Source organism: Protomyctophum bolini, assembly GCF_963924005.1.
Source record: "Protomyctophum bolini genome assembly, chromosome: 6".
Lineage (NCBI taxonomy): Eukaryota > Metazoa > Chordata > Actinopteri > Myctophiformes > Myctophidae > Protomyctophum > Protomyctophum bolini.
In genome coordinates, this window is record NC_137867.1 from 29,383,713 (window position 1) to 29,411,077 (window position 27,365).

The 27,365-nt window shown below is 39.8% G+C and overlaps 2 protein-coding genes across 6 annotated transcripts in view; one reads left to right on the forward strand and one right to left on the reverse strand.

Moving 5' to 3' along the window:
• Positions 1 to 6,906: 6,906 nt before the first annotated feature.
• tbx1 (T-box transcription factor 1) lies at positions 6,907 to 17,253 on the forward strand. 4 transcript variants are annotated; one of them, XM_080766870.1, is made up of 8 exons: positions 6,907 to 7,479; positions 8,800 to 9,139; positions 11,042 to 11,143; positions 11,351 to 11,522; positions 12,125 to 12,280; positions 14,058 to 14,125; positions 15,091 to 15,245; positions 15,711 to 17,253. In XM_080766870.1, exons 1-8 carry the CDS (start codon positions 7,287 to 7,289, stop codon positions 16,091 to 16,093), a joined length of 1,569 nt encoding a protein of 522 aa, XP_080622996.1. In that variant the 5' UTR covers positions 6,907 to 7,286; the 3' UTR covers positions 16,094 to 17,253. The 4 variants fall into 4 exon arrangements, with proteins under 4 accessions (XP_080622996.1, XP_080622995.1, XP_080622997.1 ...); XM_080766869.1 differs by having other exon boundaries at positions 8,749 to 9,139; positions 15,711 to 17,252; XM_080766871.1 differs by having other exon boundaries at positions 8,749 to 9,139; positions 15,091 to 15,191; positions 15,711 to 17,252.
• Positions 17,254 to 21,375: 4,122 nt separating this feature from the next.
• gnb1l (guanine nucleotide binding protein (G protein), beta polypeptide 1-like) overlaps positions 21,376 to 27,365 on the reverse strand; it is a 37,216-nt gene continuing 31,226 nt past the window's right edge. The window contains exon 6 of one of the 2 annotated variants that reach the window (XM_080767021.1): positions 21,376 to 23,209. In XM_080767021.1, the coding sequence (XP_080623147.1) occupies positions 22,949 to 23,209 (261 nt within the window). In that variant the 3' untranslated portion in view covers positions 21,376 to 22,948. The remainder of the gene's footprint in view (positions 23,210 to 27,365) is intronic. The other variant, XM_080767020.1, reaches the window with a different exon arrangement.

Here is a 27,365-nt window from a genome sequence, read left to right on the forward strand (position 1 = left end):
GCTTTTATTTTTTATATTTTTATGTAAATACAGGAATCATTTCCCCTTCATGGATTAGCAAAATGTCATCATATCTGATTTTAATCAGACGTTTTATGCATGGTGAAATTCCCCTTTAATCAATTCGTCACCCTGATTATTCCTCCTGACCCTATCAAATAGGCTACTCATTATTTTGTAATATTCTATATAATTTAAGATGCACAGATTTCTGGATATTGTTTTGGAGATTAACTTGGAGTATACCTATATTTTACGGCTGTATTTAATGGTGAATTGTCAGCACTGAATTTTTTTTATGAACCAGTTGACATAGCGAAAAGTCCTGTATATCATGAATATTGGTTGAAGGACAGTATTTTACACAACTTGAAACACGTTTTCTGATGACATGTCCGAGAAGCGAAACACAAACCATTAACTGTCAAGTGATTATATAGTATGAGATGATTTACTGTTTCAGGGATTTATTAGAGAGATTATCTGATGAATAAATCTAATGTGTTTTTGTGTGAAATCCTATTTAGACAGACAACTCCAGGGATTGGAGTTGTACAGTACTTTATTAATCCAATTGGTGTGTTGGATGATAACTCCCATGCACACACCCCTAAGCATAGGTTTTTATTTGTTATTGTATATAGTACTGGATATTATGCCTGGGTATAGGTATATGTGGGCCTAATGTCCTGCGGTAAGGCATTGGTTGACATGCAATATACTATTGAATATTAGCTGGAGCCAAGGGGAGAGGGCTATAAGGTTTTTACGCCACAACCCAAATTTCCCATGCAGGACACTGAAGATGTGAATTGAAAGAATTTAATTTCAACTGGGTTCATTTGAAAACTGGAGCAGGGGCTATTGCCTGCCTGCTTTAGCCAGTACAGAGACGTGTTGAAGGGCACAGTTGGCAGCTGTCAGGCCTATATTTGTTAGCTCTGCAAAGACATGCAGAGAGAAGGCCTTCCTTCCTAAAATAAACAAACACTGGTGGCACACATCTTCCCAGAGTTTATAGGGGTGGGAGAAAGTGAATATTGTGTCTTTCTCTCACTATTTTTTGTCCATGCATGGCTCATATAGTTATCGGACCTATATGTATGGGTTAAGTTATTGAAAACCTCTAGGTGATTGCCTTTATATAAGCTTAAGGCAAGTGGGCATGTGGCCTATATATATTTAAGTTGCAAATATACCTCTTGATGCTTTGTGAACAAAACAAAAGTGAATGAGCAGTGATTGTATTTTGATGTCAGGTTTGATATGAAAAATGTAGTGCTGTTTTATAAAGTAAAAGGAAATGTGGCATAAACTAATCTAAAAGTTGCCAGAAAACTGATAGGCCTGCTCGCATTCCAATTTCCAAATTATTTAAAAATGACTATGTGTAATTTTGATTTGAGCCACAAATACTAATACAGCTAATCCAAACGAATTCAATTTAACTTTAATAGTTTATCAAGCTCGTCTTTGTCTTCATTTATTTGTGTGGGAATATGTGCTGGAATTTTCATCGGACACTGGGGGATAATGATTTCATCTGTAGTCGTCCATTGTGTTAGTTTCCGTTGTGTTTTTATAGTAGGCTATGTCCTTTCAACGTGACCAAAAATACAAAGAACAGCTATGGGCTGAACAGGAAAGCGACATTAATATATGCCAAAACGGATGCATGTTCTGACTGATTTTTAGCAATGGGCATTGGTCACAAATTCACAATAAGACATTCGCTTTAGTGTCCGAAAGATTTTACCAAATATGCTAATGCTATAGGCAAATGGAGCTATATTAGGCTACAGCATGCAGGCTTCTCCATTGAATAAAAAATATATTTTCGATAGATCACATGATGGGCCCCAGCACCGCCTGACTGATCAACCGCTCACTGTGTTCGCTGATTGGCCCTCGTCTGAAAACACCTGTTGTGGAACTTTTGTTCGACAACTTCGCAGCGCTCTCTTCTCCTTTCTGTTGTCCGTCTAATATACAAATGTCAATGTAAACCAAACAAAAATGTTACGAAATATTCAATTATCACCCAATTATGCCACAAATAAAGTATAGGCATACACAGGCGGGCACGTGAAATTGCCTACTAAATCAATGAGTCCCAACTTTTTAAATTGCAAAACGTTTCATTGAGGCCTTGATATTTTCGACAAACCACTTAATGACAGTAAACTAAAATAATATCTACGGTAAATAATGATAAGGCAAACCGAATAATGATAGACGTTAAAACAAATATTCGTCACTGTGGTCAAATGTTTAGACGTTTATACTGAAAACGGTAATTAGGATTTATTTACGCAGAAGTTGAGGTTTAATTTTTGGCGAAGAAAATGTTTGGTGCTTCGCGTGAAGAGTGAATGAAAGCATTCATAGATTAAAGCGGTCAACAAATGAGGCTACTCGCCGATGTAACAGTTAGTTAGGACACAGTAGGCTAACCTATGCTGCTACATTATGCATGCACTTAATAAAGATGGCTTATTTTGCCAATTTCCATCTAGAAACATAATTTAAGCCTATATTTAGAACTATAGTCTAATCAGCCTACTCAATAAGTAAACGAATTAGTAGGCTAGCCTATACATCCCAATATAGGCTAAAATGTTACATCGCGTAATATAGCCATCATTATTAGGATACTTTAAAAGTATTGCTCGGGCACATTTGGACACACCGGTTAAAGGTGGAGGTAGGATATGCTCTGAGGGACACTCCGGGCGGCTCCCCGGGAACCTCAGCTGTCAGCGGTCAACTGCTCACTTCCTCCAGGTCTTATTCGGGGATTTGGACTAATATTTGGATAGGATAGAGTTTTATACTTGGAGCGCGCCACTTCGGTCCCCGCAGTTTCAGTCACGCAACGTTAATGTTAAAATTATTGTTTTTTTTATCGATGGATACCCGTGTGATTAATTATCTGTTAATTGATACGAAGTTGTAATTAATATGTTTTAATATTATTGGAGGACAGTTAATGCAAAGTTGTGTAGATTCTACCTAGACATATATTTTAACTGAAAACAGCAAAAATAAAAGCAAAAATATAGCGTGTCTTTGTAAGCAAGTGGTGCATCTGCTGCATCTACATGCAATAATCACAAAAATGATAGAGAAAATGCCCTGACGTGCATAGGCTACTGCCTACTATAGCACTGTATATACATATGTTATTTAATGAGGCATGGGCCGGTAGCCCAAGTTAGTGATTTATCAAGTTACCACAACAGAAACTTATACGGGACCACACAGAGTTTAACAAATATAAGGGATAGGCAATGCATTGAACACTCATTGCAGTCATATGGTCTTATAAGAAATACAAGATACAAAACCAGCCATGGGATATAGTTGTTTATCATAATCTAATCCTATTAAGTTAAATACAAGTTTGAAATAATGGAAATGACATGCAAGATACCAACTTTGAATAAATGCGCCCAAAATCAACAATAATATAAAAATTCCAATGATCAATAAATGGCACTGAAGCTACGTGCATGTTCAACATTTACCTTCTCATGAAACTATCATGTAAATTGTTCACAATCTCATTGTTAGTTTTGGACATAAACTAATATAATATGCTATGGTTAATAGTGGGTAATTATTGTTTTAATCATACTTGCAATTGTTGACGACAAGACCATATAGTTCTAGGTCTACCTATAAAAAAATATTTGTTGGCACTATATAATTCTTATGTTTTTCTTCTTTTTTTTTAGCTGTGTTCAGATATACAAAAAATACAATGGAAATGTTATAAGGTGAGGAAAAATAAAGGCAAAAACAACTTTAAATATAGGCCAAGTTGGCCAACATGTGTTCACGTTCATGTTCAACTTTACTTTGACGTTTTTGAAAAAGTGCGATGACGCTACCAGAAATATTTTTCTGTTGGGCCTTAACTGAAAATCTCACTTATTCGCTAAAGCTATGTGGTAGGTAGACAATTTTGTAAATAACTTAAACACTTGCATTAATCACAACGTTTGAATTGCCCCTCGGCTACATTGCAAAGTTTTTCAACATAATCAGATTTTAAAAGAAGAAAAGACTTGATGTACAACCGTATCAATTTAGTGCTGACAATGGAGCAATGGCTAGAGAAATGTGATTGTGTGGCCATGCTTTGCTATGTTCATACTGTGTCCTGCCCATCCATCATCTAACATATGTATACACAGTAGAACGTGTTTGGGTTTGTATGTTCCTCGACCAATAAACGTTCCTCAGACGTTATACGTGCACATATAGTCGATTATTTGTCTCACACTCTTTTTTTTTCAAACACACGCATTCACGCAACATCCATTTAAAAAAACTTCTGAACACTTTTATATACACTGTAAACAGTGAGTGTTATTACTGTTTACAGTGTAAGAAATGTGGACCAAATGGACCCTTAACTTAGAGTTAAATTAACTCTGGTGATTTTACTGTGTAGTTCAGAAATTCCCTTTTATAATAAATTCCGCTCACTTCTTAATAGAGGCTATCCGCCTGCATGCGCGCCACGCGGATTATTGCCGTCCATGTAGCTATATAGCTCTCTCTCTCTTTCTCTCTCTCTCTCTCTCTCTCTCCACACACACATGTTACATGTACACATACACACACACACACATATATATATATATATATATATATATATATATATATATATATATATATATATATATATATATATATATATATATATTATTTATAACGCATATTCAGATCACATTTTTTATTTGGTTTTTCCTCCGCTATATAGGCTTATATTGTGTGCAGCTTTTGGTGCACAAACTTTGTCCTACAAGTACATAAACATTAATTTTCATTGACAATGAATGGACAATTTTACGTCATGATGATGTACGATGATAAGACCCCAAACTTCACACAGGTGTGATTTTTCTTCATGATCAGGTAGCAGGGTATTACCCCAGTTTAAAAAGTAGGCTACACTATCATATATGGCTATAGGATATCTAATTTAAACTGTTGCTTGTAGGCGTAATAGGAAAGTAGGCTATAATTTTCATCATTAAATGTAACGTACGCGATCAGGTGATTGCTTCTTTATAGTCTGTCCTGTCCATGTGCATTCGCAGCCAGGCATAGGCTACTCACGCTACTATACTTGAATGCTTCCACTGTGTTCTTCTGGGCCGCGTGCGCAGTATGTGCGAGCGAGGCCCTCCAAGCAAATTCCAACACACTCCCTTCCAGTTCCGATCTGGTCCTGTATTTTGTCTGTTATCACCTGAGTATTTACAAAGGACGCTTCCGACTTGGCAATGATTAAGTGGACTAGTAACAATGGCGTCGTCTGATAAAATAAAATAAAGGATGGAATATACTGGTTTATCTTTCAAACGTGTATCAGGAAGACCATGCATGCTGCAAAAATCAGTGCATCAGTAGTTCCTGAATTCCCCCTTTCAAAGACAAAGTGGTAATTAAATGCATGAATGAATTACATTTCTTTATGCGTTGTTGCTGCACCTTTTTCCAATTCGTTCATTTTAATAGGCCTATTGCTATAATTAACTGATTATTTATACTGTAAATATTATTTGTAGATATTTGTTGTGTTGCTATCTATATCTATCTACAGTATCTATCTATCTACAGTATCTATCTATCTATCTATCTATCTATATCTCTGTCCATCTGTCTATACCGACCACCGACCTACTGTAAGAAAGGCTTAGCTAAAACCAGCACATCGTGCCACGGTTTGTTTATGCTTTTTGGCTCCAAGAGAAACATCTAAAACAAATAAGACTAATCCCTAAAGATTACAGAAGCGCCGATAACTACGTTATCCCATTAAGACCCTGCATTCTTTCGCACGTTATTCAACTGCTCAAAGTGTAAATTAGACTCGATCCGGTTGCTGTCGCAGCAGCTCGACGAAACAACTGTGTTGCTGCTCATTAATTATGATTCAATGCTGATAAGCTAATAACCAACTAGAGAGAGGTCAAGTGCTCGTCTTAACCAAGCGCCTTCTTCTTGACATATAAAATGCCACGTGTGTTTATTCGTCTACACTTTAATAGCTGGGCCTACTGACTTCGTGGTTGGCGTTTAGTTAGGCTATACGGTTTAAGGTTAACAAGGTTTGGCTTGGTATATCTGTCTATCGTTATGATTATGAAGATGGCTTAAAGTTGACATAAACTTATATGAAATGACGCAAATGTTTGATTGATTTGATTGTTTTTAGTCTGCAGTTATATGTCAGGCACAGAGTGCATTTAACACGTCCCACACCAACCCGTTACTGTTATTTATTGAAAGAAAAAAGAAATGGGAAAACTAAATAAATGATGGATGGATGGATGGATGGATGGATGGACGGACGGACGGACGGACGGACGGACGGACGGACGGACGGACAGACATCGAGTGGATGCGAGTCACTGAACATTGTGTAAGTGCATGTACATGTAACATTGTGTAAACCTATAAGAAAATAAAGTAGGCCATGTGTAATATATAAGCTCGTCAATGAAAGTCATAAACAGCACAAACAGATCCAGAATAAACATGTGTTACTTCACTATACGTTGACACAGTAGCCTATAGCCTACATTGGCAATGTCGGCACAGCGCAAGCTATATGGGGCTTATACAACTAAATGCCCACAAATACAGTATAATTTACAGTAAACTGGTGCACTTTGGAGCCGACTGCCGAACATAGCAATTTGTTTTTCCCCTCTCTCTCCATATAGCTGAATTTGAATGTGGCACATGATTGACAACACGGTCTTATTCAAATAAAACATCCATTGGAGAGAGTAGACACTTTTTTCGTGTCGTGCATTTGGAGGCGTGGAGCTCTCACTTTTGACATTCTCTCGGCAGTAGCTTCTCAGCCAGGCAGACTACAGCGAACTGAACTCACATGACATCACCCCCGCCACCGAATGGGGGAAGAAGGGAAGCTCTCGCTGCGGATGAACAATGTTTTGATATACGAGAGGACGTGTTCGGGCAAACCAAATGAATTTGAGTACGAGACAAACCGTTTTTCGAGATGACCATGTCTTGCCCGTGGGAATTATTGTTGCTTCTGTAACACACGGAGGTTATATCCAGCTCACCAAAACTCATTATCTCTCCAACTAACCAGCCCTTGCTACCGTGGGGCGGAATGTAAAACTGTTCCAATGCACGTTGCTTTCCATTCTGTGCAGCCTTATCTTGCTTTCTGAGCGTACCGAGCGGCTGGAAAGCGGAGGAGGGACGGTGTTTCTCAACTCGATTTCTCGCCTATGGACGACAGCGGTCCCCTATCTCCAAAGGCAAATGCTTTCAGTATTGCCTCTCTGATTTCGGCCGCGGAACAAGCAGGAAACTCAGCGTTTGACAAACAAGGCACTACTGCTACTGGCCAGCACAAGCCAGACCTGTACAACTACAGTTCCTTTAAAATGCACTACAGCACTGTCACCCGGGAAATGGAAGGTACGAGCGCAATAATAGCTTGATGTTCTGATCTCTTATTATGCTGTTATTACAGTTAGACTAAAGCTGTGTGTGGCAGGCATGCATGCACAGATCTGCATGAGGCTATATAGGATACGCAAGCAGTTGTAATTAAACCCTCCCATAAAAATACAAATGAAGAGGAATAGCTGCTTGATGCACAGATGAAACAAACATGGAAATAAGATGATTGCATTAGAGGTAAACTAGGCTGATTCAGTTTCACGTATAGTCTATAACCACCAACAACATATAGAGAAGCAGGCGATCTGAGGGAGAACAAAAAACGTTCACACCCAAAGCGTTGTGGAGTCATTGGCGAGAGCACTGCAGTGCTGAAAATGAAGTTAGTAGGAGGGTTCTTTAAGGGCACCCGTGCGTAATGGTAAAACAGACTATAATAGACCTTCTTAGCTCACTGGGGTCAGTTCCGTATCCCTATTTGTCAAATAACGATAATACAGTCACCTCAACCAGTTACACCGCCTGTTTGTTTGTCCATGCAAAGCAGTGTTTGTTTACCTTGTAAACCGTTTATACTCCACTGTGCCAGTTAGCCCCGTCTATTGTTAATGGTGGACGATGTGGGCGATACCCTTATCCAAAAGTAAATGAGTGCCGGAAAGCCCATTAAAAAGGGGCGCACTTCACTGTCAATCAGTCTCGTCCCAAGGCGAGGAAAGGCACATTACCTGCAGTTCCTTATCTAAATAGAAATAAGAACCGGTTTTATCGTGAAGGGGAGGCCCTCCGAGTGAGATAAGAGAAGACTCTGGATTGCAGTTTACTAGCACACAGCAGTAGCGCAGAACAGACGAAGTATATATAGGCTACTTCTAAGAACACAAATCAATATGCATATCCTATATAAAAAAAGAATTTACACGCACCAATGTCTATTTTTGGGGCTCGAAATAGTTCGATAATTCGACGGGAAGGACACAACAAGTTTTCAGTTTGACTTTTTGTCGCCATTCGGACATTTACAAGCCTCAAAGCAAATGCAGTGAGACACTGTCTTAGCGCAGACAACCTAGTTCGCTGCTGGATGCAACGTCGAGGATTAATGAATGCTTATATGACGGAAACTATTTCTTATCGAAAGTGGCGCATTCTGTGTGACATCTTTTATTCTAAGAAGATAACAGAATCTCATTTCTATTTTTTTTTTACATTTTCAGCCATTGTTCTGTAACCACCCAAAGTGCAGCGCATATCAGTAAAATCCAGTTTTTGGAATGATTTCAGCAATATCCAGCCCGTGGTTGACGCAGCTGTCCCATTTTTGCGATGTTGCAGCCTTCACGACAAGCAGCCTAAGCAGCCTCAACACGCCGGGGAGCTACCACCTCTCCCCCTCTCCGGGGGACCCCTACAGCCAACATGAAGCCCACTTCGAGCCCTGCCCGGCCGCTCAACACAACTACAACTATTCGGGGTCGAACCCCGGGCAGGCCCAGCAGGGCGACACCGGGACTTCCAACTGTTCGTCTTCATCGTCCAGCTCGACTCCCAACAGCAAGTCGATAGTGAAGAAGAACCCCAAAGTAGCCAACATTAACGTTCAACTGGAAATGAAAGCTTTATGGGACGAATTTAACAACCTCGGGACAGAGATGATTGTTACCAAGGCTGGCAGGTGAGTTAGAGGAATGACTGAACAAAAATGTTATAACAAGATGGCTGATTTATTGAGTTTGCAAAACATTGAGCTTTATTATTCTCTGAATGAATGTGTTGATTGTTTGGGCCTCATTTCCAGATGTCTAAAAAGTTATATGGCTGTTGCAAATTCAATACAAAATTACCTAAAACGTATAAAAAAAATATTGGTCTGTAATACTTTAGTCTAATCCAATTTAGTCAAAATCATAGAAATAAGCTGGAAAGTAGCAAGAAATAAAATAGCTTAACTATTGAATTAAAAAATCTGACAAGAATCAGTTTAGGCCTCGTCTGAGTTATGCATGTCACGTGTGATATTGCAAAGGTATTGTGCAAATATTCACCTATTAGGCCTATGTTTGGATGAGTCACAACAACCGATGATGATTGTTATTATACTTATTCATTATTTACATTTTTAAACACCACGATGATGCGCTCGACTTTGGTTTAGGCATCTAGACTACTCAAAGCCACATTTGTACGGCATTAACTGCATTCAATAAAGTGTGAGCAGATAATATAGTATGCTATACGTGTATTAAACACTTGGGTTATTGGCGTGACATCCTATTTGATTAGTCACTTTGTTTTCATATGCCTATACTCGGGCCTTAAATGCGTCTGGATTGGATGACAATTGTTTCCAAATGATAGGTTTCCACTTTATAATCTCAGGAGACATTTTTTCGTTTACATTAGCAGTAGGCTACTGAGATGAACAGAAGATGACGTGAGCGTGAGCAATATTGTGCATAGGCAGCAAAAATCGGGCCAATTCTGCTGAAAATTTGTTTTGTTTCTGCAAAAGTTGCAATCAATAATTACTATGTGGCTCACTGATTTCTCTTCATCAGGCCTAAATTAAATGACGTTTATCGGGGAACATAATGTTCTTATTTTACTTTTTGGGAAATTCCAAAAGTGAAGGCACGGACAGCGCGAGTTTCAGTTTACCTTCTCTCCATACCTGACAAGTGACAACTGATCTATCTCTCCAAAAACCATGATAGCACTTTAAAAGCTATACTTTAGCCTCACCTATCCACAACTGCCGTCTTGAATAGAAGCTGACGTTAATTGAGCTGTGATTGTACGATCACTTTCACTTGGTGCATTTTCCATAAAAATATAGGCTATATTGCTTACAGGTACGTCACACCACACATAAGTACTGGGTTAGAGTAAGAAAGAAAAATAAGTGTGTGTGTGTGTGTGTGTGTTTGACTGTGTGTGTGTGTGTGTGTGTGTGTGTGTGTTTGACTGTGTGTGTGTGTGTGTGTGTGTGTGTGTGTGTGTGTGTGTGTGTGTGTGTGTGTGTGTGTGTGTGTGTGTGTGTGTGTGTGTGTGTGTGTGTGTGTGTGTGTATGTGTGTTTGACTGTGTGTGTGTGTGTGTGTGTGTCTGGATTTCATCAGAAGACAGAAGAGAAAATCGCAGTGAATTGCAGAGGTTATATAGCCTATACGTGAAAGAGTCTACAAAACCAAATCCCCATTTGGATAACCCAGAATCTAAACCATGGGTCTGTACTCACTTTATGCACGCGCTCAATCACGTCATGTTCAATTGCTCGCGGCCTCTGTCTTCCTATAGCCTCTGCTCTGCACATGCAGGCTCGGACGGAAGCTTGCTTGTTTCTATAGAAACAGCAAGGAATCCTGTAGAATAACTATAGGCCTACATTGTTTAGGCTACTGCTTGGTGTGGACAAAAATCCAAAAGTAAACCTATGGCAAATATTTGAACAAAATAGGCCAAAGGCCTATACGGGTTCTGTAGCCTATATATATTATGGACTCCTCTCCAACGAGCAATAGGTATTATATAAGACAAAACGTTCCACTCAACTCAACACACATTTTCTTCTTCGCCAGGCGAATGTTTCCAACTTTCCAAGTGAAAATATTTGGAATGGATCCCATGGCGGACTACATGCTACTAATGGACTTCCTACCCGTTGACGACAAACGATATAGGTAAAATATAACAAAGCATGCCGTTTCGTTGGTACAGTAAAATGATTATCCACAACACCCTGAGGTATATTTTAACTCCTTAAAATGTCCACTTTTTTGGAAAGATGTATCCGTATAGGTTCGTTTTTATTTAAGCGAGTCGATGGAAATTAGACGCCACACTGGCCTGTCGTGGGTGTTCATGGTGTTTTTGTTGTGTCATTCTAGGTATGCGTTTCACAGCTCTTCGTGGCTGGTCGCCGGTAAGGCTGACCCCGCGACTCCCGGGAGAGTTCACTACCACCCCGACTCCCCCGCCAAAGGCGCGCAATGGATGAAGCAAATCGTTTCTTTCGATAAACTCAAACTCACCAACAACTTACTGGACGATAATGGCCATGTGAGTATATAGGCTGCATCGACACGAGTTGTAATGGGAGACGAAACGGGAAGAAAACATATGCATTCAATTAAGACCGTGCACGTTCACATAATCCCTTCAACCTAATGTATAGGAGCCTACATAAATGCAAACGCGAGGCCATGGTGGCAGATGGCTTATAATAGGCTAATTACGACACATTTGCTCATTCTCAATTTAGCTATTGGTCCAATTTGTCCATGCTTGACCACGATGCATCATGCATTGCATTATAATTTGATGTGCGTTGCAATAAGCTGCAGGCCTATAGTGGGCTACATAATAGTTTGCGTCAAAGTGCACAAAGTTAAACGCAAAAAAGTATAAATGAATATAGGCTAATGGCTATAGGACAGGGCACAACGGGGAAAATAATAGGCCGTCAGTGACGTGCACCATAACACACAAGCTAATATTATTTATAATGCTTAGATGTGATCTTTCATTATCATTGCAATCCACCTTTTAACAAATGTAGGCCCATATAGATGTTAATCACGAGCATTAGTCGTTCCATTCAGTCAAGTTGAACAATCTCACACTCATTAGTGCAGAATTAAGTTCGTTTCTCCTCTCTGCAGATCATTCTAAACTCCATGCATAGATACCAGCCGAGGTTCCACGTCGTCTATGTCGACCCCCGGAAAGACAGCGAGAAATACGCCGAAGAGAATTATAAAACATTTGTTTTTGAAGAAACACGATTCACAGCGGTGACAGCGTACCAGAATCACAGGGTAAGAGAAGCATTGAGCAATTATTATAACCCCGGCCGGACCAGAAAGTCAGAGACTTTGATGGTTTATTATGTTATGATAATAACACAACAAATTGTGTGGCATGCAAACACATATAGCCCAAAAAGGCCCGCGTGTGTCTATTTTGATTCTAAGATGATTTTATTTTATTTTAAGGCTTATATGAATCAGGCACAGATGTGAATGAATGTCCACTAGACTAAACGGAAATTACTTATAGGATATCTCGACTCGAGACATATATTGACTAATAAGTCTATATTTTAGTGCCATTATGATTTTGAAAACAAAAAGGGAATATGGGGAATAGACAGACCACAGACGCCCTCGATCATCTCGGTATTGCCATGGCTTAGGCTACACTTCTTGATACTTTATATCCGGTTCTAACGGTTATTGGGGAATATCATTAAAAGCTATTAATTTCTACCACAGAGATAAATGAACGAAAACAATGTAACATGAAAGGCATAGGTATCTGCGTAGGCTATTAAATGCAATAAAATGGGAATTATATTATTTTTCGTTTTTAATTTGTGTATTAATTTAATTGTCTTGATGGACAGACCGTTTTGCAAGAGGGATCGAGTAGTAGCATACTATTTCTCCACGAGGCAAATATGTGGCCAAAAATGTCAGGAAATAGATGAAAGGCGATTGAGTTCCTTTAAAAAATAATCTTTGCTTTTCTTTCCCTGCGGTCAAAAGAAAGGAACGAATTAACAAATTATTATGTTTGGAGAGGGTCAGTCAGTGTCACTGCAGTCCGGACTGATTTCTTTCTTTTTTACCCATTTTTTGTTCAAATCATATCACTGTAATACGGGTAGACCTAGGCCTATAGTCTATTAACTTTAGTGTCATATAATATTTATTCAACTGACTTAAAGGTTGTGCAAGGTTGTGACTTCATCTAAATGTTATAAGGCAAATATGCACAAAGTAGGTCATACTTAGAGTTAGGCATGCCTTTCCAACTTTAATGATGGTATATGTATAGGATTATTGGTATAGGTACTAAGGTACATGCTCTACTTAAGTTAATTATCGTAAGGACAAATTAATATGGTGAAAAATATATATCTCACAAATAATTACTATAGTTCTTCATGAGATGGATATAGTTTGTGGACGAATATCCATCTCAGAACTCCTCATGAGATGGATATTTTTCACCATATTTCTTTACGGTGATTATTGAAAATAAAATAGTTTTCACTATAAAAAAAGAGTTCACGTGCAAATCAAATTATATATGGTGCAATGACTATGCATCTGAATAAACAAATTACACTTTTATGAAAAGGTCTTTGATTATATTGTAATTGGTCAAACTTCTTAAATACACCTGTAATTTATATTCCTCTTTGATCTAAGTCCTGTCTGTCAGCATTAGGCCTATCTTAACTAAAATGTCTCATGCTCGGCATAATCGTGTACAGTCATATAGGCCTATAACTATTTAAAATGAAGGTATTTAATCAAACAGGGGTTCAGGTGCTCATTGCAAATGGGGGAGTGGTTACATTCTTTGTATTGTTTAGTCTACATGTCTGGATGAAGACTGTTTGGCTTTACAGAAACATAAAAGAAGACATGCAGTTTATACTTTACAAATATATAAAATATACATGAAGTCTATGGTGGACATACATAGCCAGAGTTTAGGCCTATAGGCCTATACTTGAGTTGAGTTGGAGAAGACATTCTTTCCAACAATGCTACATGGCACATTTTATGTTCTTTTTCATTCCAGATCACACAGCTGAAGATAGCCAGTAATCCTTTCGCCAAGGGCTTCAGGGACTGTGACCCAGAGGACTGGTAGGTATATATTTATAGAATATAGAATATACTGTGTGTGTGTGTGTGTGTGTGTGTGTGTGTGTGTGTGTGTGTGTGCGTGTGCGTGTGCGCGTGTGTGTGTGTGTGCAACACTTGTTACATTTTCAAATATCCTATGTGTTAAAGTGGTTAATTAATAGATGTTTATGCTATATTAACACATTTTGCTGGGGAACCCGCTTTGGGAACCACTGCCCTAGAAGTTGGGTATTGTTCAAAGTTAAAACCAAAAATATGTAGTTTTAATAAATTACAAAATAAAAAAATCTACATTTCTGATGTCGAACCATGACACCATATTGAATCGAACCGTGAATTTTGTTGGCAGTCTTAAAAAAGAAAGAAAAAACAACATATAGTCCTGATTACAAGATTTCATGTTATTTTAGTCTGTTTGTGTTGGGTGGGCAAGGTTTGCTGGAATGAGTTAGGTTAGACAATCCTAGGGCAACATTGGAAAGTCGATACACATTTCTCTGAGATTGACGACTTCTCTGACACCAATTATTGTTCTGATGCTGCAAGAATGTTGCCTTTTAGGCTATCATGGCACAATCTTAGAAAGTATGAAAATAATCTGCAAGCTTGTATTTATGACCCTACAGTACTATGTCTCTAACCGCTCAATTTAAGTCATGTATCCGACTGCATAAACAATACTATTATTCGTAATCTTTTTTGGCCCCGTTGAGCGATAAATGCAGGAATTTTGTAAGCTTCATGGTTGCTTGTAATGCTGATGTATATGGAATTGATGCTTATTCTAGAAATAAACATCATCTGGATACCTATAATACAAATACATGCCCTTTATGCACCTGCATCAGTATAGAAAAGATGTTTATTGTGCCCACACATCATCTATCTTTAATGTACAATAAAGGAACTTTGGTGCTGACGCTCATTAACTGTCTGTGTAACTGAATCTTCTCTCCCTGCTCTAGGCCCAGGAATCACAGGCCAGGCTCCCTGCCAATAATGAGTGCCTTTGCCAGAACAAGGAACCCAATGTCGTCTCCCCCTCAGCAGAACGGCTCAGAGAAAGGTCTGCAGCTAGCTCTCTTTGTTTCATATTCACCTGAGACAAAGTCACATTACGGTAACTTAGATGATTTAAAAAATAAAAATAACAAAAGTTGCAACACATTTTCCATTCTTCCACGCCTTCATTTTGGGCAGTATTATTATGTTGTCTATACTGTCTTTGTTAGAAAGGATGTATGCTGAATAGTGGCTAAGCCAAAGTCTATATTGATATTAAATTTACCACCATGATTATTTATTTATTTTTAAATTCAGGCATTTTTGTTTAGGTCTCGTGTTATCTCTTTGATTTATTTGTACATTTATAATATAATATATGCAAAGTGATTACAATACATTAAAGCATAATTAAAAAAATATGCAAAAAGGATCAAATAAATATAATGAAAAAAACAAGAATCAAATGACAGTTAGTATTAGTTATTATTAGTACAGAACAAGGCTCACTTGTTGGACACATGTACACAACGTCTCCAAATGACTATTTCTGACTTTCCTCTATATGTCTGTTGCTCTACAGAGGACAGCAGACGGGACTACGAGCGAGACCCCAGTGCCACACCTATACACGCGGACCCGGCTCACCAGCTCATGTCCCGTGTCCTCAGCCCCGCGTTGCCTGTCCCGGGAGGACTCCACGCTGTGCCCCTAACCAGCGGCCGCCCCAGTCCTCCACACGACCTGCGGTCGGATCCCCATTCTTTACCCCCTGACACTCTGCACCACCACCCCTACAAGTACCCTACCAGCTATGAACACTACCTGGGGGCCAAAACCAGGCCCTCACCCTATCCTTTACCCGGCATCAGGGGCCACACGTACCACCATCACATGAATCCCGCCACGGCTAACATGTACTCAGCCACAAGTGCTCCCTCTAACTATGACTATGGGCCGAGATAATGACTGCTGCCCACCGAGGGCGAACTGTGATTTTGGATAATGGCACTGTGGGGAATGCATGCGAACAGGCAGGAAAAAAACACACAAGATGACTGTCTTTGTGGCTCTTATACAACCTACAAGGGGGTGGGTTCGCAAGCTATGGCCCTGGTTGCTGGAGACCCCACATACACACACCTAAGAGAGAAACTAAATCCTGCCATATTTATTTAAAGGAAACGTATCTTCACGGGATGGATGACAGCCAGGTCCTCCGAGGAGCCCTCGAAGAGGTCTGATTTGACCTTTAACCCCAAACAGCAATACCTTCTCGTCAGGGCACCCGGTTGCCTGTGCAGTGCATATACATTGAGCCATGCAAATAAAGGACGCAGGCGGGAAGTGACGACTCCTTAAAATGGACGGACAACTGTTTTGATCACGGACTGGAATTGAATGATCCTTTTTTTGTGTTGGATGCACTTTTTGTTTTTCTTCGTTTTCTCGCTTTCAAAAAAGCCATATGTTATCATAGTCCATCGAGCTTCTAGGTAGATGAGATTTTTGCATGTTGAGCTCATCAGAGAGGGGGTGTCGACACACATTGAAATGTTTTTGTTTGAGGAGGAAGCAGAAGGTTTGATTCTGAAACATTAAGGACGTCTCAAGCAGCTCTGAGAAGCTTGTACCATGGCACTGACTTGCAGCAATTCTAAAGTAAATAAAAAAGAAGCAGAATGACTGCTCTGTATCTGTAAAATAAACATTAAATTCTTTTACTTTTTAATTCATAAAAAACATATGGGTCTCTCTGACAGTCTTCCATTCACATGACTTGGTCTGCTGTTGCACGACTACATGGGGCGGAGGGAAACACGAAAGCTTACTTCACTGATAGTATTGTTCAGGTCTCTCTGAGCGGATTCGCTGTGTTTGCGATGTTCAGTGTATCAGTGGGAATGAGAAGCTGGAAGCTGTCTAAACACTGAACTGTATTATGGGCAGCAGTTCAAATCTCACGTTCTGCGGCTCTATATGAAGAAGTGCATGCATACACATATACATAGTATAGCCATCATATGCATGTTAATACATGTAAATCAGAAAGGAGGTGCCCATTTTCTCAACACAGACAGTGTTCTACTTTCACCAAGTAATTTCCACGCACGCACACACCTGTAATAAAACAGTATTAACTATGCCAGCCCTCCCACAGACTGTAGTTGTCCATACTTTCCTAAGAAAACCCTTCATTGGCAAAAGCATTACTGCAGTGATTTTATCATATATATATATATATATATATATATATATATATATATATATATATATATATATATATATGTGTGTGTGTGTGTGTGTGTGTGTGTGTGTGTGTGTGTGTGTGTAACAGCAGGAGCGACCACATGAACTACCTGTGTTCCCAGAAAATGAGAACTCCATGTCACACAAATAGGAAAAAGGCATTTGTACATTTCCTTTCCAAAAGGATATCATTTCTCATGTTTAATGGGACAGTTGTAGTCTGGGCCTATATTTTTGGAGCGTTGAGAAACCCCCCTATCTGTTGAACGATTTCCATCTCCATTTGAAGTTCCGTGAGGAATGCTTTGTTGTCAAGGTTAATCTCGTCGAGAAAAAAACTGTCTGCTTTGGGGATTTGTGACTGTCACGGTAACAAAAGGAAACGTACCCTAATGATTCATTCCGATAATGTAGATCCTATTTTTCTCTCCCCGTCGCAGCTTTGAGCTCCAAGGTAGGCTAGAGGAAAAGGATGCCGCTAGCGCCTGACCTTTGACAGTTAATGACTTGTAAAAATGTCAAAGGTTAAATCATCTTTCCACTTATTTAAACAGCGACTAATTGGTCGTATAATTTCGTGTTGTTTAGGGTAGGCTCTATATCTACTGCCAATATGTGCCTATGCCATTGAAATAGACTAGCCTACTAGGTCAAGCATGTCATTTGAATGGCGTTGGAATGGATCATTAAATAGTTTTAAAAATAACACCCGTGTGAAGTGAGGGGCGCAATTATAATCGTACATCATCATCATTTGCTCAGACACATATGTTGTCATTGTTAATGGGAATTTAATCTGTGTAGGACAAAAATTCAGATTTGCTCATCCACATATGACGTAAATTCTCCATTCATTGTCAATGGGAATTTAATGTTTGTGTAAGACGAAAATCTACACAAATAGAGTCTAGCTAGCCCCCTCAAAAATGTAAGCATAGCCCATCACTCACGCGTTAGCTGTCAGACTAATTATGTATTTAATGTCGGAAACCGATCATTCTTGTATTGACCTTCAGAAGAGTCGATGTATAATATTCCTTTTTGTCTTTTATCTTTTAGCATGCATGTCTTTTAAATTTGTGCACCGGACCGAAAACAAAGACTGAATGAAAAATATAGGGCAACATGCCATTTATAGGCTATTTATGCAGGCAAGTGCTGCGTTTTCTATTTTACAAACACGTACCCTGCCTTTTCCATTCGAATATTTTCAGTTCCTGCAGCTCCCTCCAGCGTGGACAGGAAGCGTCCGTCTGGACGGAGGTTGGAGGCTGAGGTCCGACTGGAGGTAATGAGAGGAGAGGAGCCCGCCAGGAAGGCGGAGGACACCGACACCCCGTGACTCTTCCTTTAGGGCGACCCAGCTGTGTTTATCCACCCAGCGCCGGCCTTGATGTGGGCCGGTGGTCGCCGAACCTGTACCCCCTGCGCCGACACTTTGCTAGTCGGGGGGTCAGCAGGTGAGAGAGAAAGAAAGAAAAAAATGTCATGGCCATAATAATTACTATAGCCACTAACTGCTGTTCTGACACCATGCACAAAGATCACATGCTTCATAATGCAGAGTTGCGGACAACTTGCCACCCTGACATTTGTTTAATTAGGGACAACGAATACGTCGAAATCACCACACATTTCAAATTTCTTATGCATTTTCTTGATTTAGATAAAACAGTCACAAATAATATTATGTCATTGATTGGAATCAGATTAATAACTATATGTAAATTAGAAAAGGTATATTTTTCTTATATGCTAATAGGCCTATAGCCCTGCACTAAAAGATCGGGAAACATATTCGTTAGCACACACACCACAGTTAGTGAAGCCCTGTTTCACCCCATTCTATTCTTGGCCAGAGCTTCAAACACACAAACTTAAATCTTGTGTAATAGTGAATTATTCTGTGTTGGTATATCAATGAATTTGCGCCTGCTAGAGGAATTACGAGGAATTACAACGCAATATAAAACCCATATAGGCCTACCATCAATTCAATGTGGTGTAACGTGTAAAGGGAACAAAATTCCATCTCCATTTACCTTTTCTGCCCAAGCACGTAAATCGGCTCTGGCATGCTTTCAACAAGTCTAGGCTATTTTGAAGCATAATGTATGCAATGCATCTATCACTCACTGATGAACGGCGAAAAAACCCTGCATATAAGGGTCTACGTCAAATCGCTGAATGTTGACTATGCCCAGATGTCTTCAGCTCCAAGAAGACAGGAGTGCCAGGGGGGCTTGGCCAGAGAAGTATCAGGAGTATAGGGAGGATGGATGATAATGCGACCCCAGGCATCATTTGACACTCCGCCGCATCTGGAACATCTGTTGTGACAGGCCTATCAATGTGCCGCTCCGTTTGTTTTAGGCTACCTCTGTGTAGATTTCTGCCGCCTTACCTCGCCTGCCTGCCCATATATTCCGTTCTAGGTACCATCATTAAAAATAAAACACTGCAGGTAAACCAATGATCCAAAAGTTATTCCATTTGCCATCACACAGACAAATATTCTATGTGGAAAGTAAATGTGGGAAAATAAAACAAAGTATAAAAACAATACATCACTGGACACATTAGATATTACATAGCTTTCACAATTGACTAAATAACTGCTTAACAACAAATGTGCCCATTACATTTATTTTGATATTGCACCCGTGTAGGCTACACTTGTGAATGTTGTGATATGTGCATGTATATACACGCACAATATGCCCTTACATTACTCACCCATTTGAATGGATTATGGGCAATTACAAAGCCAGGCTGACCCCTGCCCTGCAAAGCCAGGGAGGATACACATTAGTGATAACTGGGGCAGCAGGCCTATTGTCTTGGTCCGGGTCTGTTGTGGGGTGGAGGGGTCCCCTAGTCCCCCTGTCCATTTATTGACTTCCTAATTGATCCATTATGAAGTGATTTATGACGTTCAGACACCCCCCCCCCCCCCTCAACTTGCACACCTTTTAGGCACAGGCTTTGCTGTGTGCTCCATTCAGCAGTCATTGGCACATGGACCCATGGTTTGATTTATCAGTGAACGAACGGAAGCCAGGCCACGATGACACAGCTCTGTTTGTTCAAAGTCTACAGGAGAACTAGGAAGCTATTATAAATGTAGGCTGTCATCAGCATGGTCAGGGACAAAGTCACCATGCTTTGAGAGCGACATGGCGAGCCTATAGTGGGCATTATTAATGATTGATGATAAATGGCAGTGGATACAAGTTAGCAAATCATTCCATAAATTGAGAATATTTACAAGATTTAACTTTTTATTTGCCACATATAATTTAAATATACCAATTCATATTAATTTTGGAGAAGTAGAACTATAAAAACTATTGGCCAATTAGTCATTGCTATTGCACATCATTGAGTGATATTGTTCCTGTAAATAAAACAAAAACCACAAATGATACTCAGTGGGGTTATCTCAGGGGACCAGGTTTATATGAAGCAGAACGCCTGTGTGTTGTTTGAAGTCAGGGCCCCCACCAGGGCCTCTCGGCACTGGCCTTGTAACGCGGCAGCTCACACCATGCAGACAGTGCTGCTCACTGAATCAGAGATATTAGAAACCAACCAGGAGGAACAGCTCAATTTGTTTCTGTGGCTGTGATAAAACATTTTAACTTTTTAAGAAAAAAAAGTGTTTATTTTCCAATATATGTGAAATGTACCTGTGTACTAGTGCAGCTGATTAATTTCAATGTCGCAAGTTGCAAAAAATCAATTAGAAAGTTTTGTTTCTTTTTTTAAAGCTCAGCTATGTGTTTCTGCATACAGCAAGACAACCAAAGTTACAGACAGGAGAAATAATTATTGTAAATGAGAAAAGGAAATGTTACAAAAGTAAGCATTAGCCATTGCTTACCATCTGTAAATAAGACATTGCTTGCTCACCTAAAAAAAGAAAAGAACAAAAGTTAAGTAAAAAAAAGAGAGGGGGGGGGGTGTATTTATTTCATCAAGGCTTTCGATAGTCAAGGCTGTGGAAAGCCATTGTTTATAAGCAGCTCTACTAAACCAACTAAACGTTCTGTTGTCTGTGGGCCCTTTATGTGATTAACACGCATGCACATGAACACAAACACAGGCGCAAAAATGCTTGCAGTGGCAAAAAAGACACGCACAACACACACACACACACACACACACACACACTTCTGGGCGGCAGGCAGTATTCAATTTAAGGCTGGCAAGAATAACAGTGGATTACGGCCCTGCAGGTGCGACTTTATAGCACAAATATACAAGTCCACTGGCGCAAATCTCCTACCAGATAAGACAACACAATAACATAGCAGTACAAAGCGCCAGGAGTTTGGCAAACAATGGGAGGTGAAATTTGACTGTCAGGTATTTACTTATTTGCAAAATGTCAACTTTTAGATGTAAAAGTAGTTAAAAACCGCATAATGGTCCACTCCCTAGTCCCTCATACATTTTATTTATTTATGAACAGTACAAAAAACGGAGACGAACAGATGCAAAGGAGGAATGCTTTGGCAGGGTTGGATACCAGGCCAGTTTGGGGTGTATGCAAGTCTGGTGTATATGCAGGCCCCATACCATAAACAGTAATGTAGTTGCACATGTGACATGCACCACCTTTGTTTTAACCACATAAACTAGTGTTCCTATTCCTATAGACTGGATAATATATCCTCTTGGACCCTATGTGGGGTCCTCCGTCCAGGTGTCAATGTGTAATGTCAAACTTTAATATATAATACGTTAATATCGTATTGTGCGGCCGAATATAAGACAACTCTGATTATAAGACCTCTATTTTACAAGACTCTTTTGTGGAAAAAGAACATTGAATGTCAAATAGTCTAGTCACCGATTATAATACGACCCTGCTTTTTAGGATATTTCCATTGGGAAAAAAATAATAGTCATAAACCATTTTATGTCGCTGCACCAAATCTACACATAGGCATATGAACCGGCTATGATTTTCTCATTCTGATAACAACAGTCCTTGCGAATGGAGCCTAGGCTAAATTTCAATCTAATAGTTTACACATTTTGAGGTAAAGAACTATTCACATCTATAGTATTAAATTAATAACAATGTGAAACTGCCATGCCATAAGTGCAAATTATATTTTAATCAGAACCAATTGGTCTCTTTGAACAATCTTTGATCAGATATCTACAGTGTACATATATTCACATATGTACAGCTGTTGTATTGACATAATGCAGAAATGGCAAAGTAAACAAACTGCACCCAAGAAATGTATGATGTTACAGAATAAAGATTTGTATAAGACAAATGTGATAAATGCTGAGCTAAAAGATTGTGTTCAAATCTGAATATTGTTGATAAGTTTGTTTTACATGTTTGCAATGAGGAATGACATCAAAATGGTCCAGCTATGGACCAATGTTCCACATAAACAATAACCCGGAGCTCAACTCAATGACTATCAGTTCCATAATACTTACTTGTATACAGCATACAGCATGCATGCTTTGCATTGATTGAATCCTCCTGAAGGAAGCGTCACCATCCACCCTTTACCCATCCTAAATAGCTCAACTTATCCAGTGTCAGAAGCTTATAGACCAGAGGCTGATGCGCTGGTCCTTGGAGCCTGTGGCCAAGAGCCTGTGGGTGGGTTCCTGGTGGTCTGAGAAGGCCACACTAAGCACCATGTCAGTGTGATGCTGGAGGACCGCCAGGGGCCGCAGCTTCTTCCAGCTGAAGATGCGCACTCGATGGTCCCAACCGGCCGACGCCAGGATCTTACCGTCGCTACGGACGCTCAGCTGGGAGACCCCGGGGTTGGTCAGGGGCACAGGGGCTTGGACCTGACAAAGTGTATGACAGGTTCACAAAAAGTCAAGTCAAAGTCAAAACCATAAACATTTCCTGTGACTTTCCGTTTTGCGAAAGCACTACTATGTGAGTTCATGTCATAATTACCAGTATTAACACGGTTTATTCAGTCAACTTCACAGGTGATGATTGTCAACATTTTTGAGTAGGGCTTAAGTGGTTAAATAAAGTTAACTCATTTGTGTTAATTTTTATATATTTTCTTGTGTACAAGAAAATGCTCTCAAATAGAACATTCTATCAAATCTTAAAGGTTTGTATATTGTTTTTTAATTTTCAAAATGAAAATATCAGTCAAAACATCTGTAATTGGTGGGATAGGACCCAAATATCTGACATCAATCGGGCTCTAATCTGGGATCCACAAACGTTTTCAGTAGTAGCCAAGAAATACAGTATTGATGCTGCACACACTTGCCGTGAACCAATATAAAGCATTAATTATTCACAACAAATAGACAATTAATTATTTGCCTGCTGACAATAGCTATGTTTCTAATAATGTAATAATAAAAGTAAAAGAAAGGTATAAAGTATTTGTGCTCGGGATGCACCGATATGGAAGTTCTTGGCCAATACCGATACCGATGTTTAACATAACAATTTAGCCGATAGCCGATACTGATACAGATATGTTTATTTAATTTTTGTTGTTTTTATTTCCCCTTTTGTGCCAGGGAAACAAATAGATCTTCAATACAAGAAATACATGTTCAGAAGCTACAGCTTGGTAGACTACAGATAGCCTACATACCAACCTAGCCAATGGAAAATGTATGCGTCAACAACAGATAAACATCGGCTACTGCAATCGGTTAATGTCAGTTTTATTTGCCCATACCGATAATGACCGTTAACAGCAATATCAGCCGATACCAAATATGTGGCCGATACATCGGAGCATCACTAATTTGTGCAATCAAAGAGGCAACATGTTTTGACCAAAAACGAGGTATTCTTCAGGCAAATTGATTCTGTAAAGGTTTTCAAGGCACACTAAAGACTGCTCTTAAAAGTTCATAAACATTTTTTTCTTCCAGTTGGTGTTGGCTAGACCTCACTCTCGCAGGAATTAACTAAACAAATTATGTCTTGACCTTTACAAAGCAGCACAAAACATACATATAGTCATATGCAAACTAAGACAGGAAGACACACATAGGCCTATAAAGAAAATATGAATATTCTCTAAATATGTGTACCAAATATGTGTACCATATATAGCATTGCTATATATAAGTGCATAATAATTAATGCAGAGATATCCAGGCACACACAGACAAGGGCATGTGCACAACTGCGCATGCACTTACAGGTGCTTAGACACAGACAAAACACAGCTGTCACGTATTTGTGATTATGTACTACCACTCTAACACAAGACTGTGTCACAATGAGCCAAATAAAACACTCCACACCAAAACATTTTTTGAGGGTGACAACTCACACTGACATATTCTTCATGTTTATCGCCTGAAATAATTATTACTTGAACAAAATAAAATAAATTCAGCCCACCTATTGCTCAACTACAAGATAAGAAAGCAATTAAATATACTGTAAATGTAGGGCAGCCAGTAACTTAATCATTCATTGCCTTCTAGGGAAGCGTGCCCAAGACAAACAGCGGACAAGAAGCAGTCTATCAGCTGATCGGCTGACTGAGGTCCAGAATGGAAGGCCCGTGGATGCCTGTTGAACCTGGCCCAGGCCACTCCTGGGACTCAATCATCAGTCATAAAACATTATGGCACGAGGGCCGCGAGCAAATCTCTCTGCGTCCTCTCTGTTTGGTTTGGAGTCGAAGAGAGCCAGAGAGAGAGGGTGTATATCCTGCATGTGCAATGGGACAGCACGGGATGGGACTCAAGTTACCTTTGTCACCCCTGCTCACGTGAAAAGAGAGAGAGAGCGACGGCCTTGATGAAATGCTTGTTTGCCAAGGCGCTTGCTGCTTTAAGCGCCTCTGATGAATTACATTCACACTGAAAGGTCTGGTCAGCAGGAGAACGAGAGCGACCCGATAAATACATGGTTGGTAACGGCTGCCTGCACCAGATTATCCACAGCTCCCATCTTCCCTGTGATCTACTGTGTCCCCGGGACGGAATCAATCTCTGTAAAAGGGGCAACATTCTGACATATTGTAATGAATGGCGGTCGTGATCGTCGTCTAAAAAGGCGCCTGCCGCAGCGGACATTCCTGGGGAGGCGAACGTGCTCTTCCTGCAGCCTGGGGATCTACACTGTGTCGGACAAACCAAGGGAGGCGGGTGTGGCGGGATAGGAGGAACATCTGGCTGTGGCAGCCCAAATCGAACTGGACAGCGTAAAATTGACTTCATAAGACACGTCCAGGGAGACTGATGGCCCCGTGCGGGAGGAGACGCCAGGAGAATTTATCTACGCGCTCCTGTTCCGGCCAACGTCAGCAGGCCCGCATGTGGAAGACATAAGCCAGGTACTCTTGTACCCTGGGTGGAGGAAGTGGAATGCAATGCACGAGTGATAGAGGGAGCGCAGGGGGAGGAATGTCGTTGATCAAAATGGGAGACCAGAAAGCCGAAATAAGAACAGAGCGGAATTTCTAGATAGCGTTGTTTTCCTTACAGGAATTCGGTGGAGTAATACCATCATCACTGAAGGCAGGCAGTGTGAAACAGTGTGCACTGGGTTCTAGGCCCGAACAAGCTAGGTATGACTCTACAAAGGACACCGCGAAGATGAGAGATGAATCGTTTGGAGTAACATTATTACCTCAAGAAGTTGGTATGCCCCCAACTTTTCTCCATCTGGCTTCCATTACAGCCCTGATAATGATGGGTTTAAGTGTCTATTTTTGTTTGCTTTGCTTCCCATAGTTTGTGTCAGGAAAAGGTATTTATTTCATTAAGGGGTCAGGCGTGAGCAGTAAATGGACGGTGATGTAGTTATGTGTCACTCGACACGGTCGGGTGGCTAATTGTTTTTACTTTCTCTGCTCTGAGAAAGCTGCAGGAAAAAAAGAAATCAGGTAGAAATTAGCCGAGGGCTTTTCAAAGGATAGGCCTAGTTCGTACACACTTCCTGCAGTGAGAACACAGAGGTGTGTTTCTTTCCTCTGTGATTTGGAAGCTCCGGTAGAGCTTGGGGGTAAGTTTAGCTTGGGCACCACATCCATTCCTGTTTTAGGTACAAGTTATGGCCCTAGTACTTATTTATTTATTTAAGTGCTGTAAGACAACAGTTTAGCCAACAAAAAAATAATGTTAAAGCTTAGACATTGAGTCAAAACAGCTAGAGTAAGTTAAGTTATGGTCTTAGTGTTGATGGTTTTAGATACCATGACTATTTATTTATTATACTTGTATTTAAAGGTTGGGCAAAAGATAAGGGACAACTTCTGATATTTAAATACTAAAACGATATCAGGTTTTCTGCACAGAATTATATGGAAACAACTTATTGTAAAGGTAGGAGAATGGAATTGCACAGCGATGTCATCACCAGTGCAGGAAGCTGCTAGATATACATACATTGACAGTACATAATAAAGCATTTTGTTTTTATATACCTATATGTAATAATAATTTAGTGTCGACCCCTATTTGGTATATTTTGTCACTGCGCATGTCACCATTAGGATCAGTGGGCAAAGAACTTTATATTTAATGCTGGATATTCAAATAATGTGAAAATGTATGTTATTATTTGGTATTCTTATTAACAATAAATGTTGGGGGGGGACTACATTTGCTACACATTTGCTACAACCCAACAGCAGTTTTGTGATGTCACGAGTTGAGTTGAAGAATTCCACCCTGTTAAACTCCGCTAAATTCATCGATATACAAAGATACTTTGGTATATCATCAATATACTATATATTTGACTTAACCTTTTATAGTAGAAACGCTTCCAGAGCATGCAGATATATCTTGTTTTGAATGTTAGACATTTACAATGTTGCATTAGTGACGGAGAAAATCATTATACTATTATTCTATTTTCACACTTATTTGCTTTAGCTGTGCAGCACTGCTGAATGAATCCAGTGTCCAGATGTCCTAGCAGTGCTATTAGCCAGGCCTCAGTCCTTAATGAAATCCATTAGCTGTAACCTGGGAGTCTTGGCTAGCTCTCCTTGAC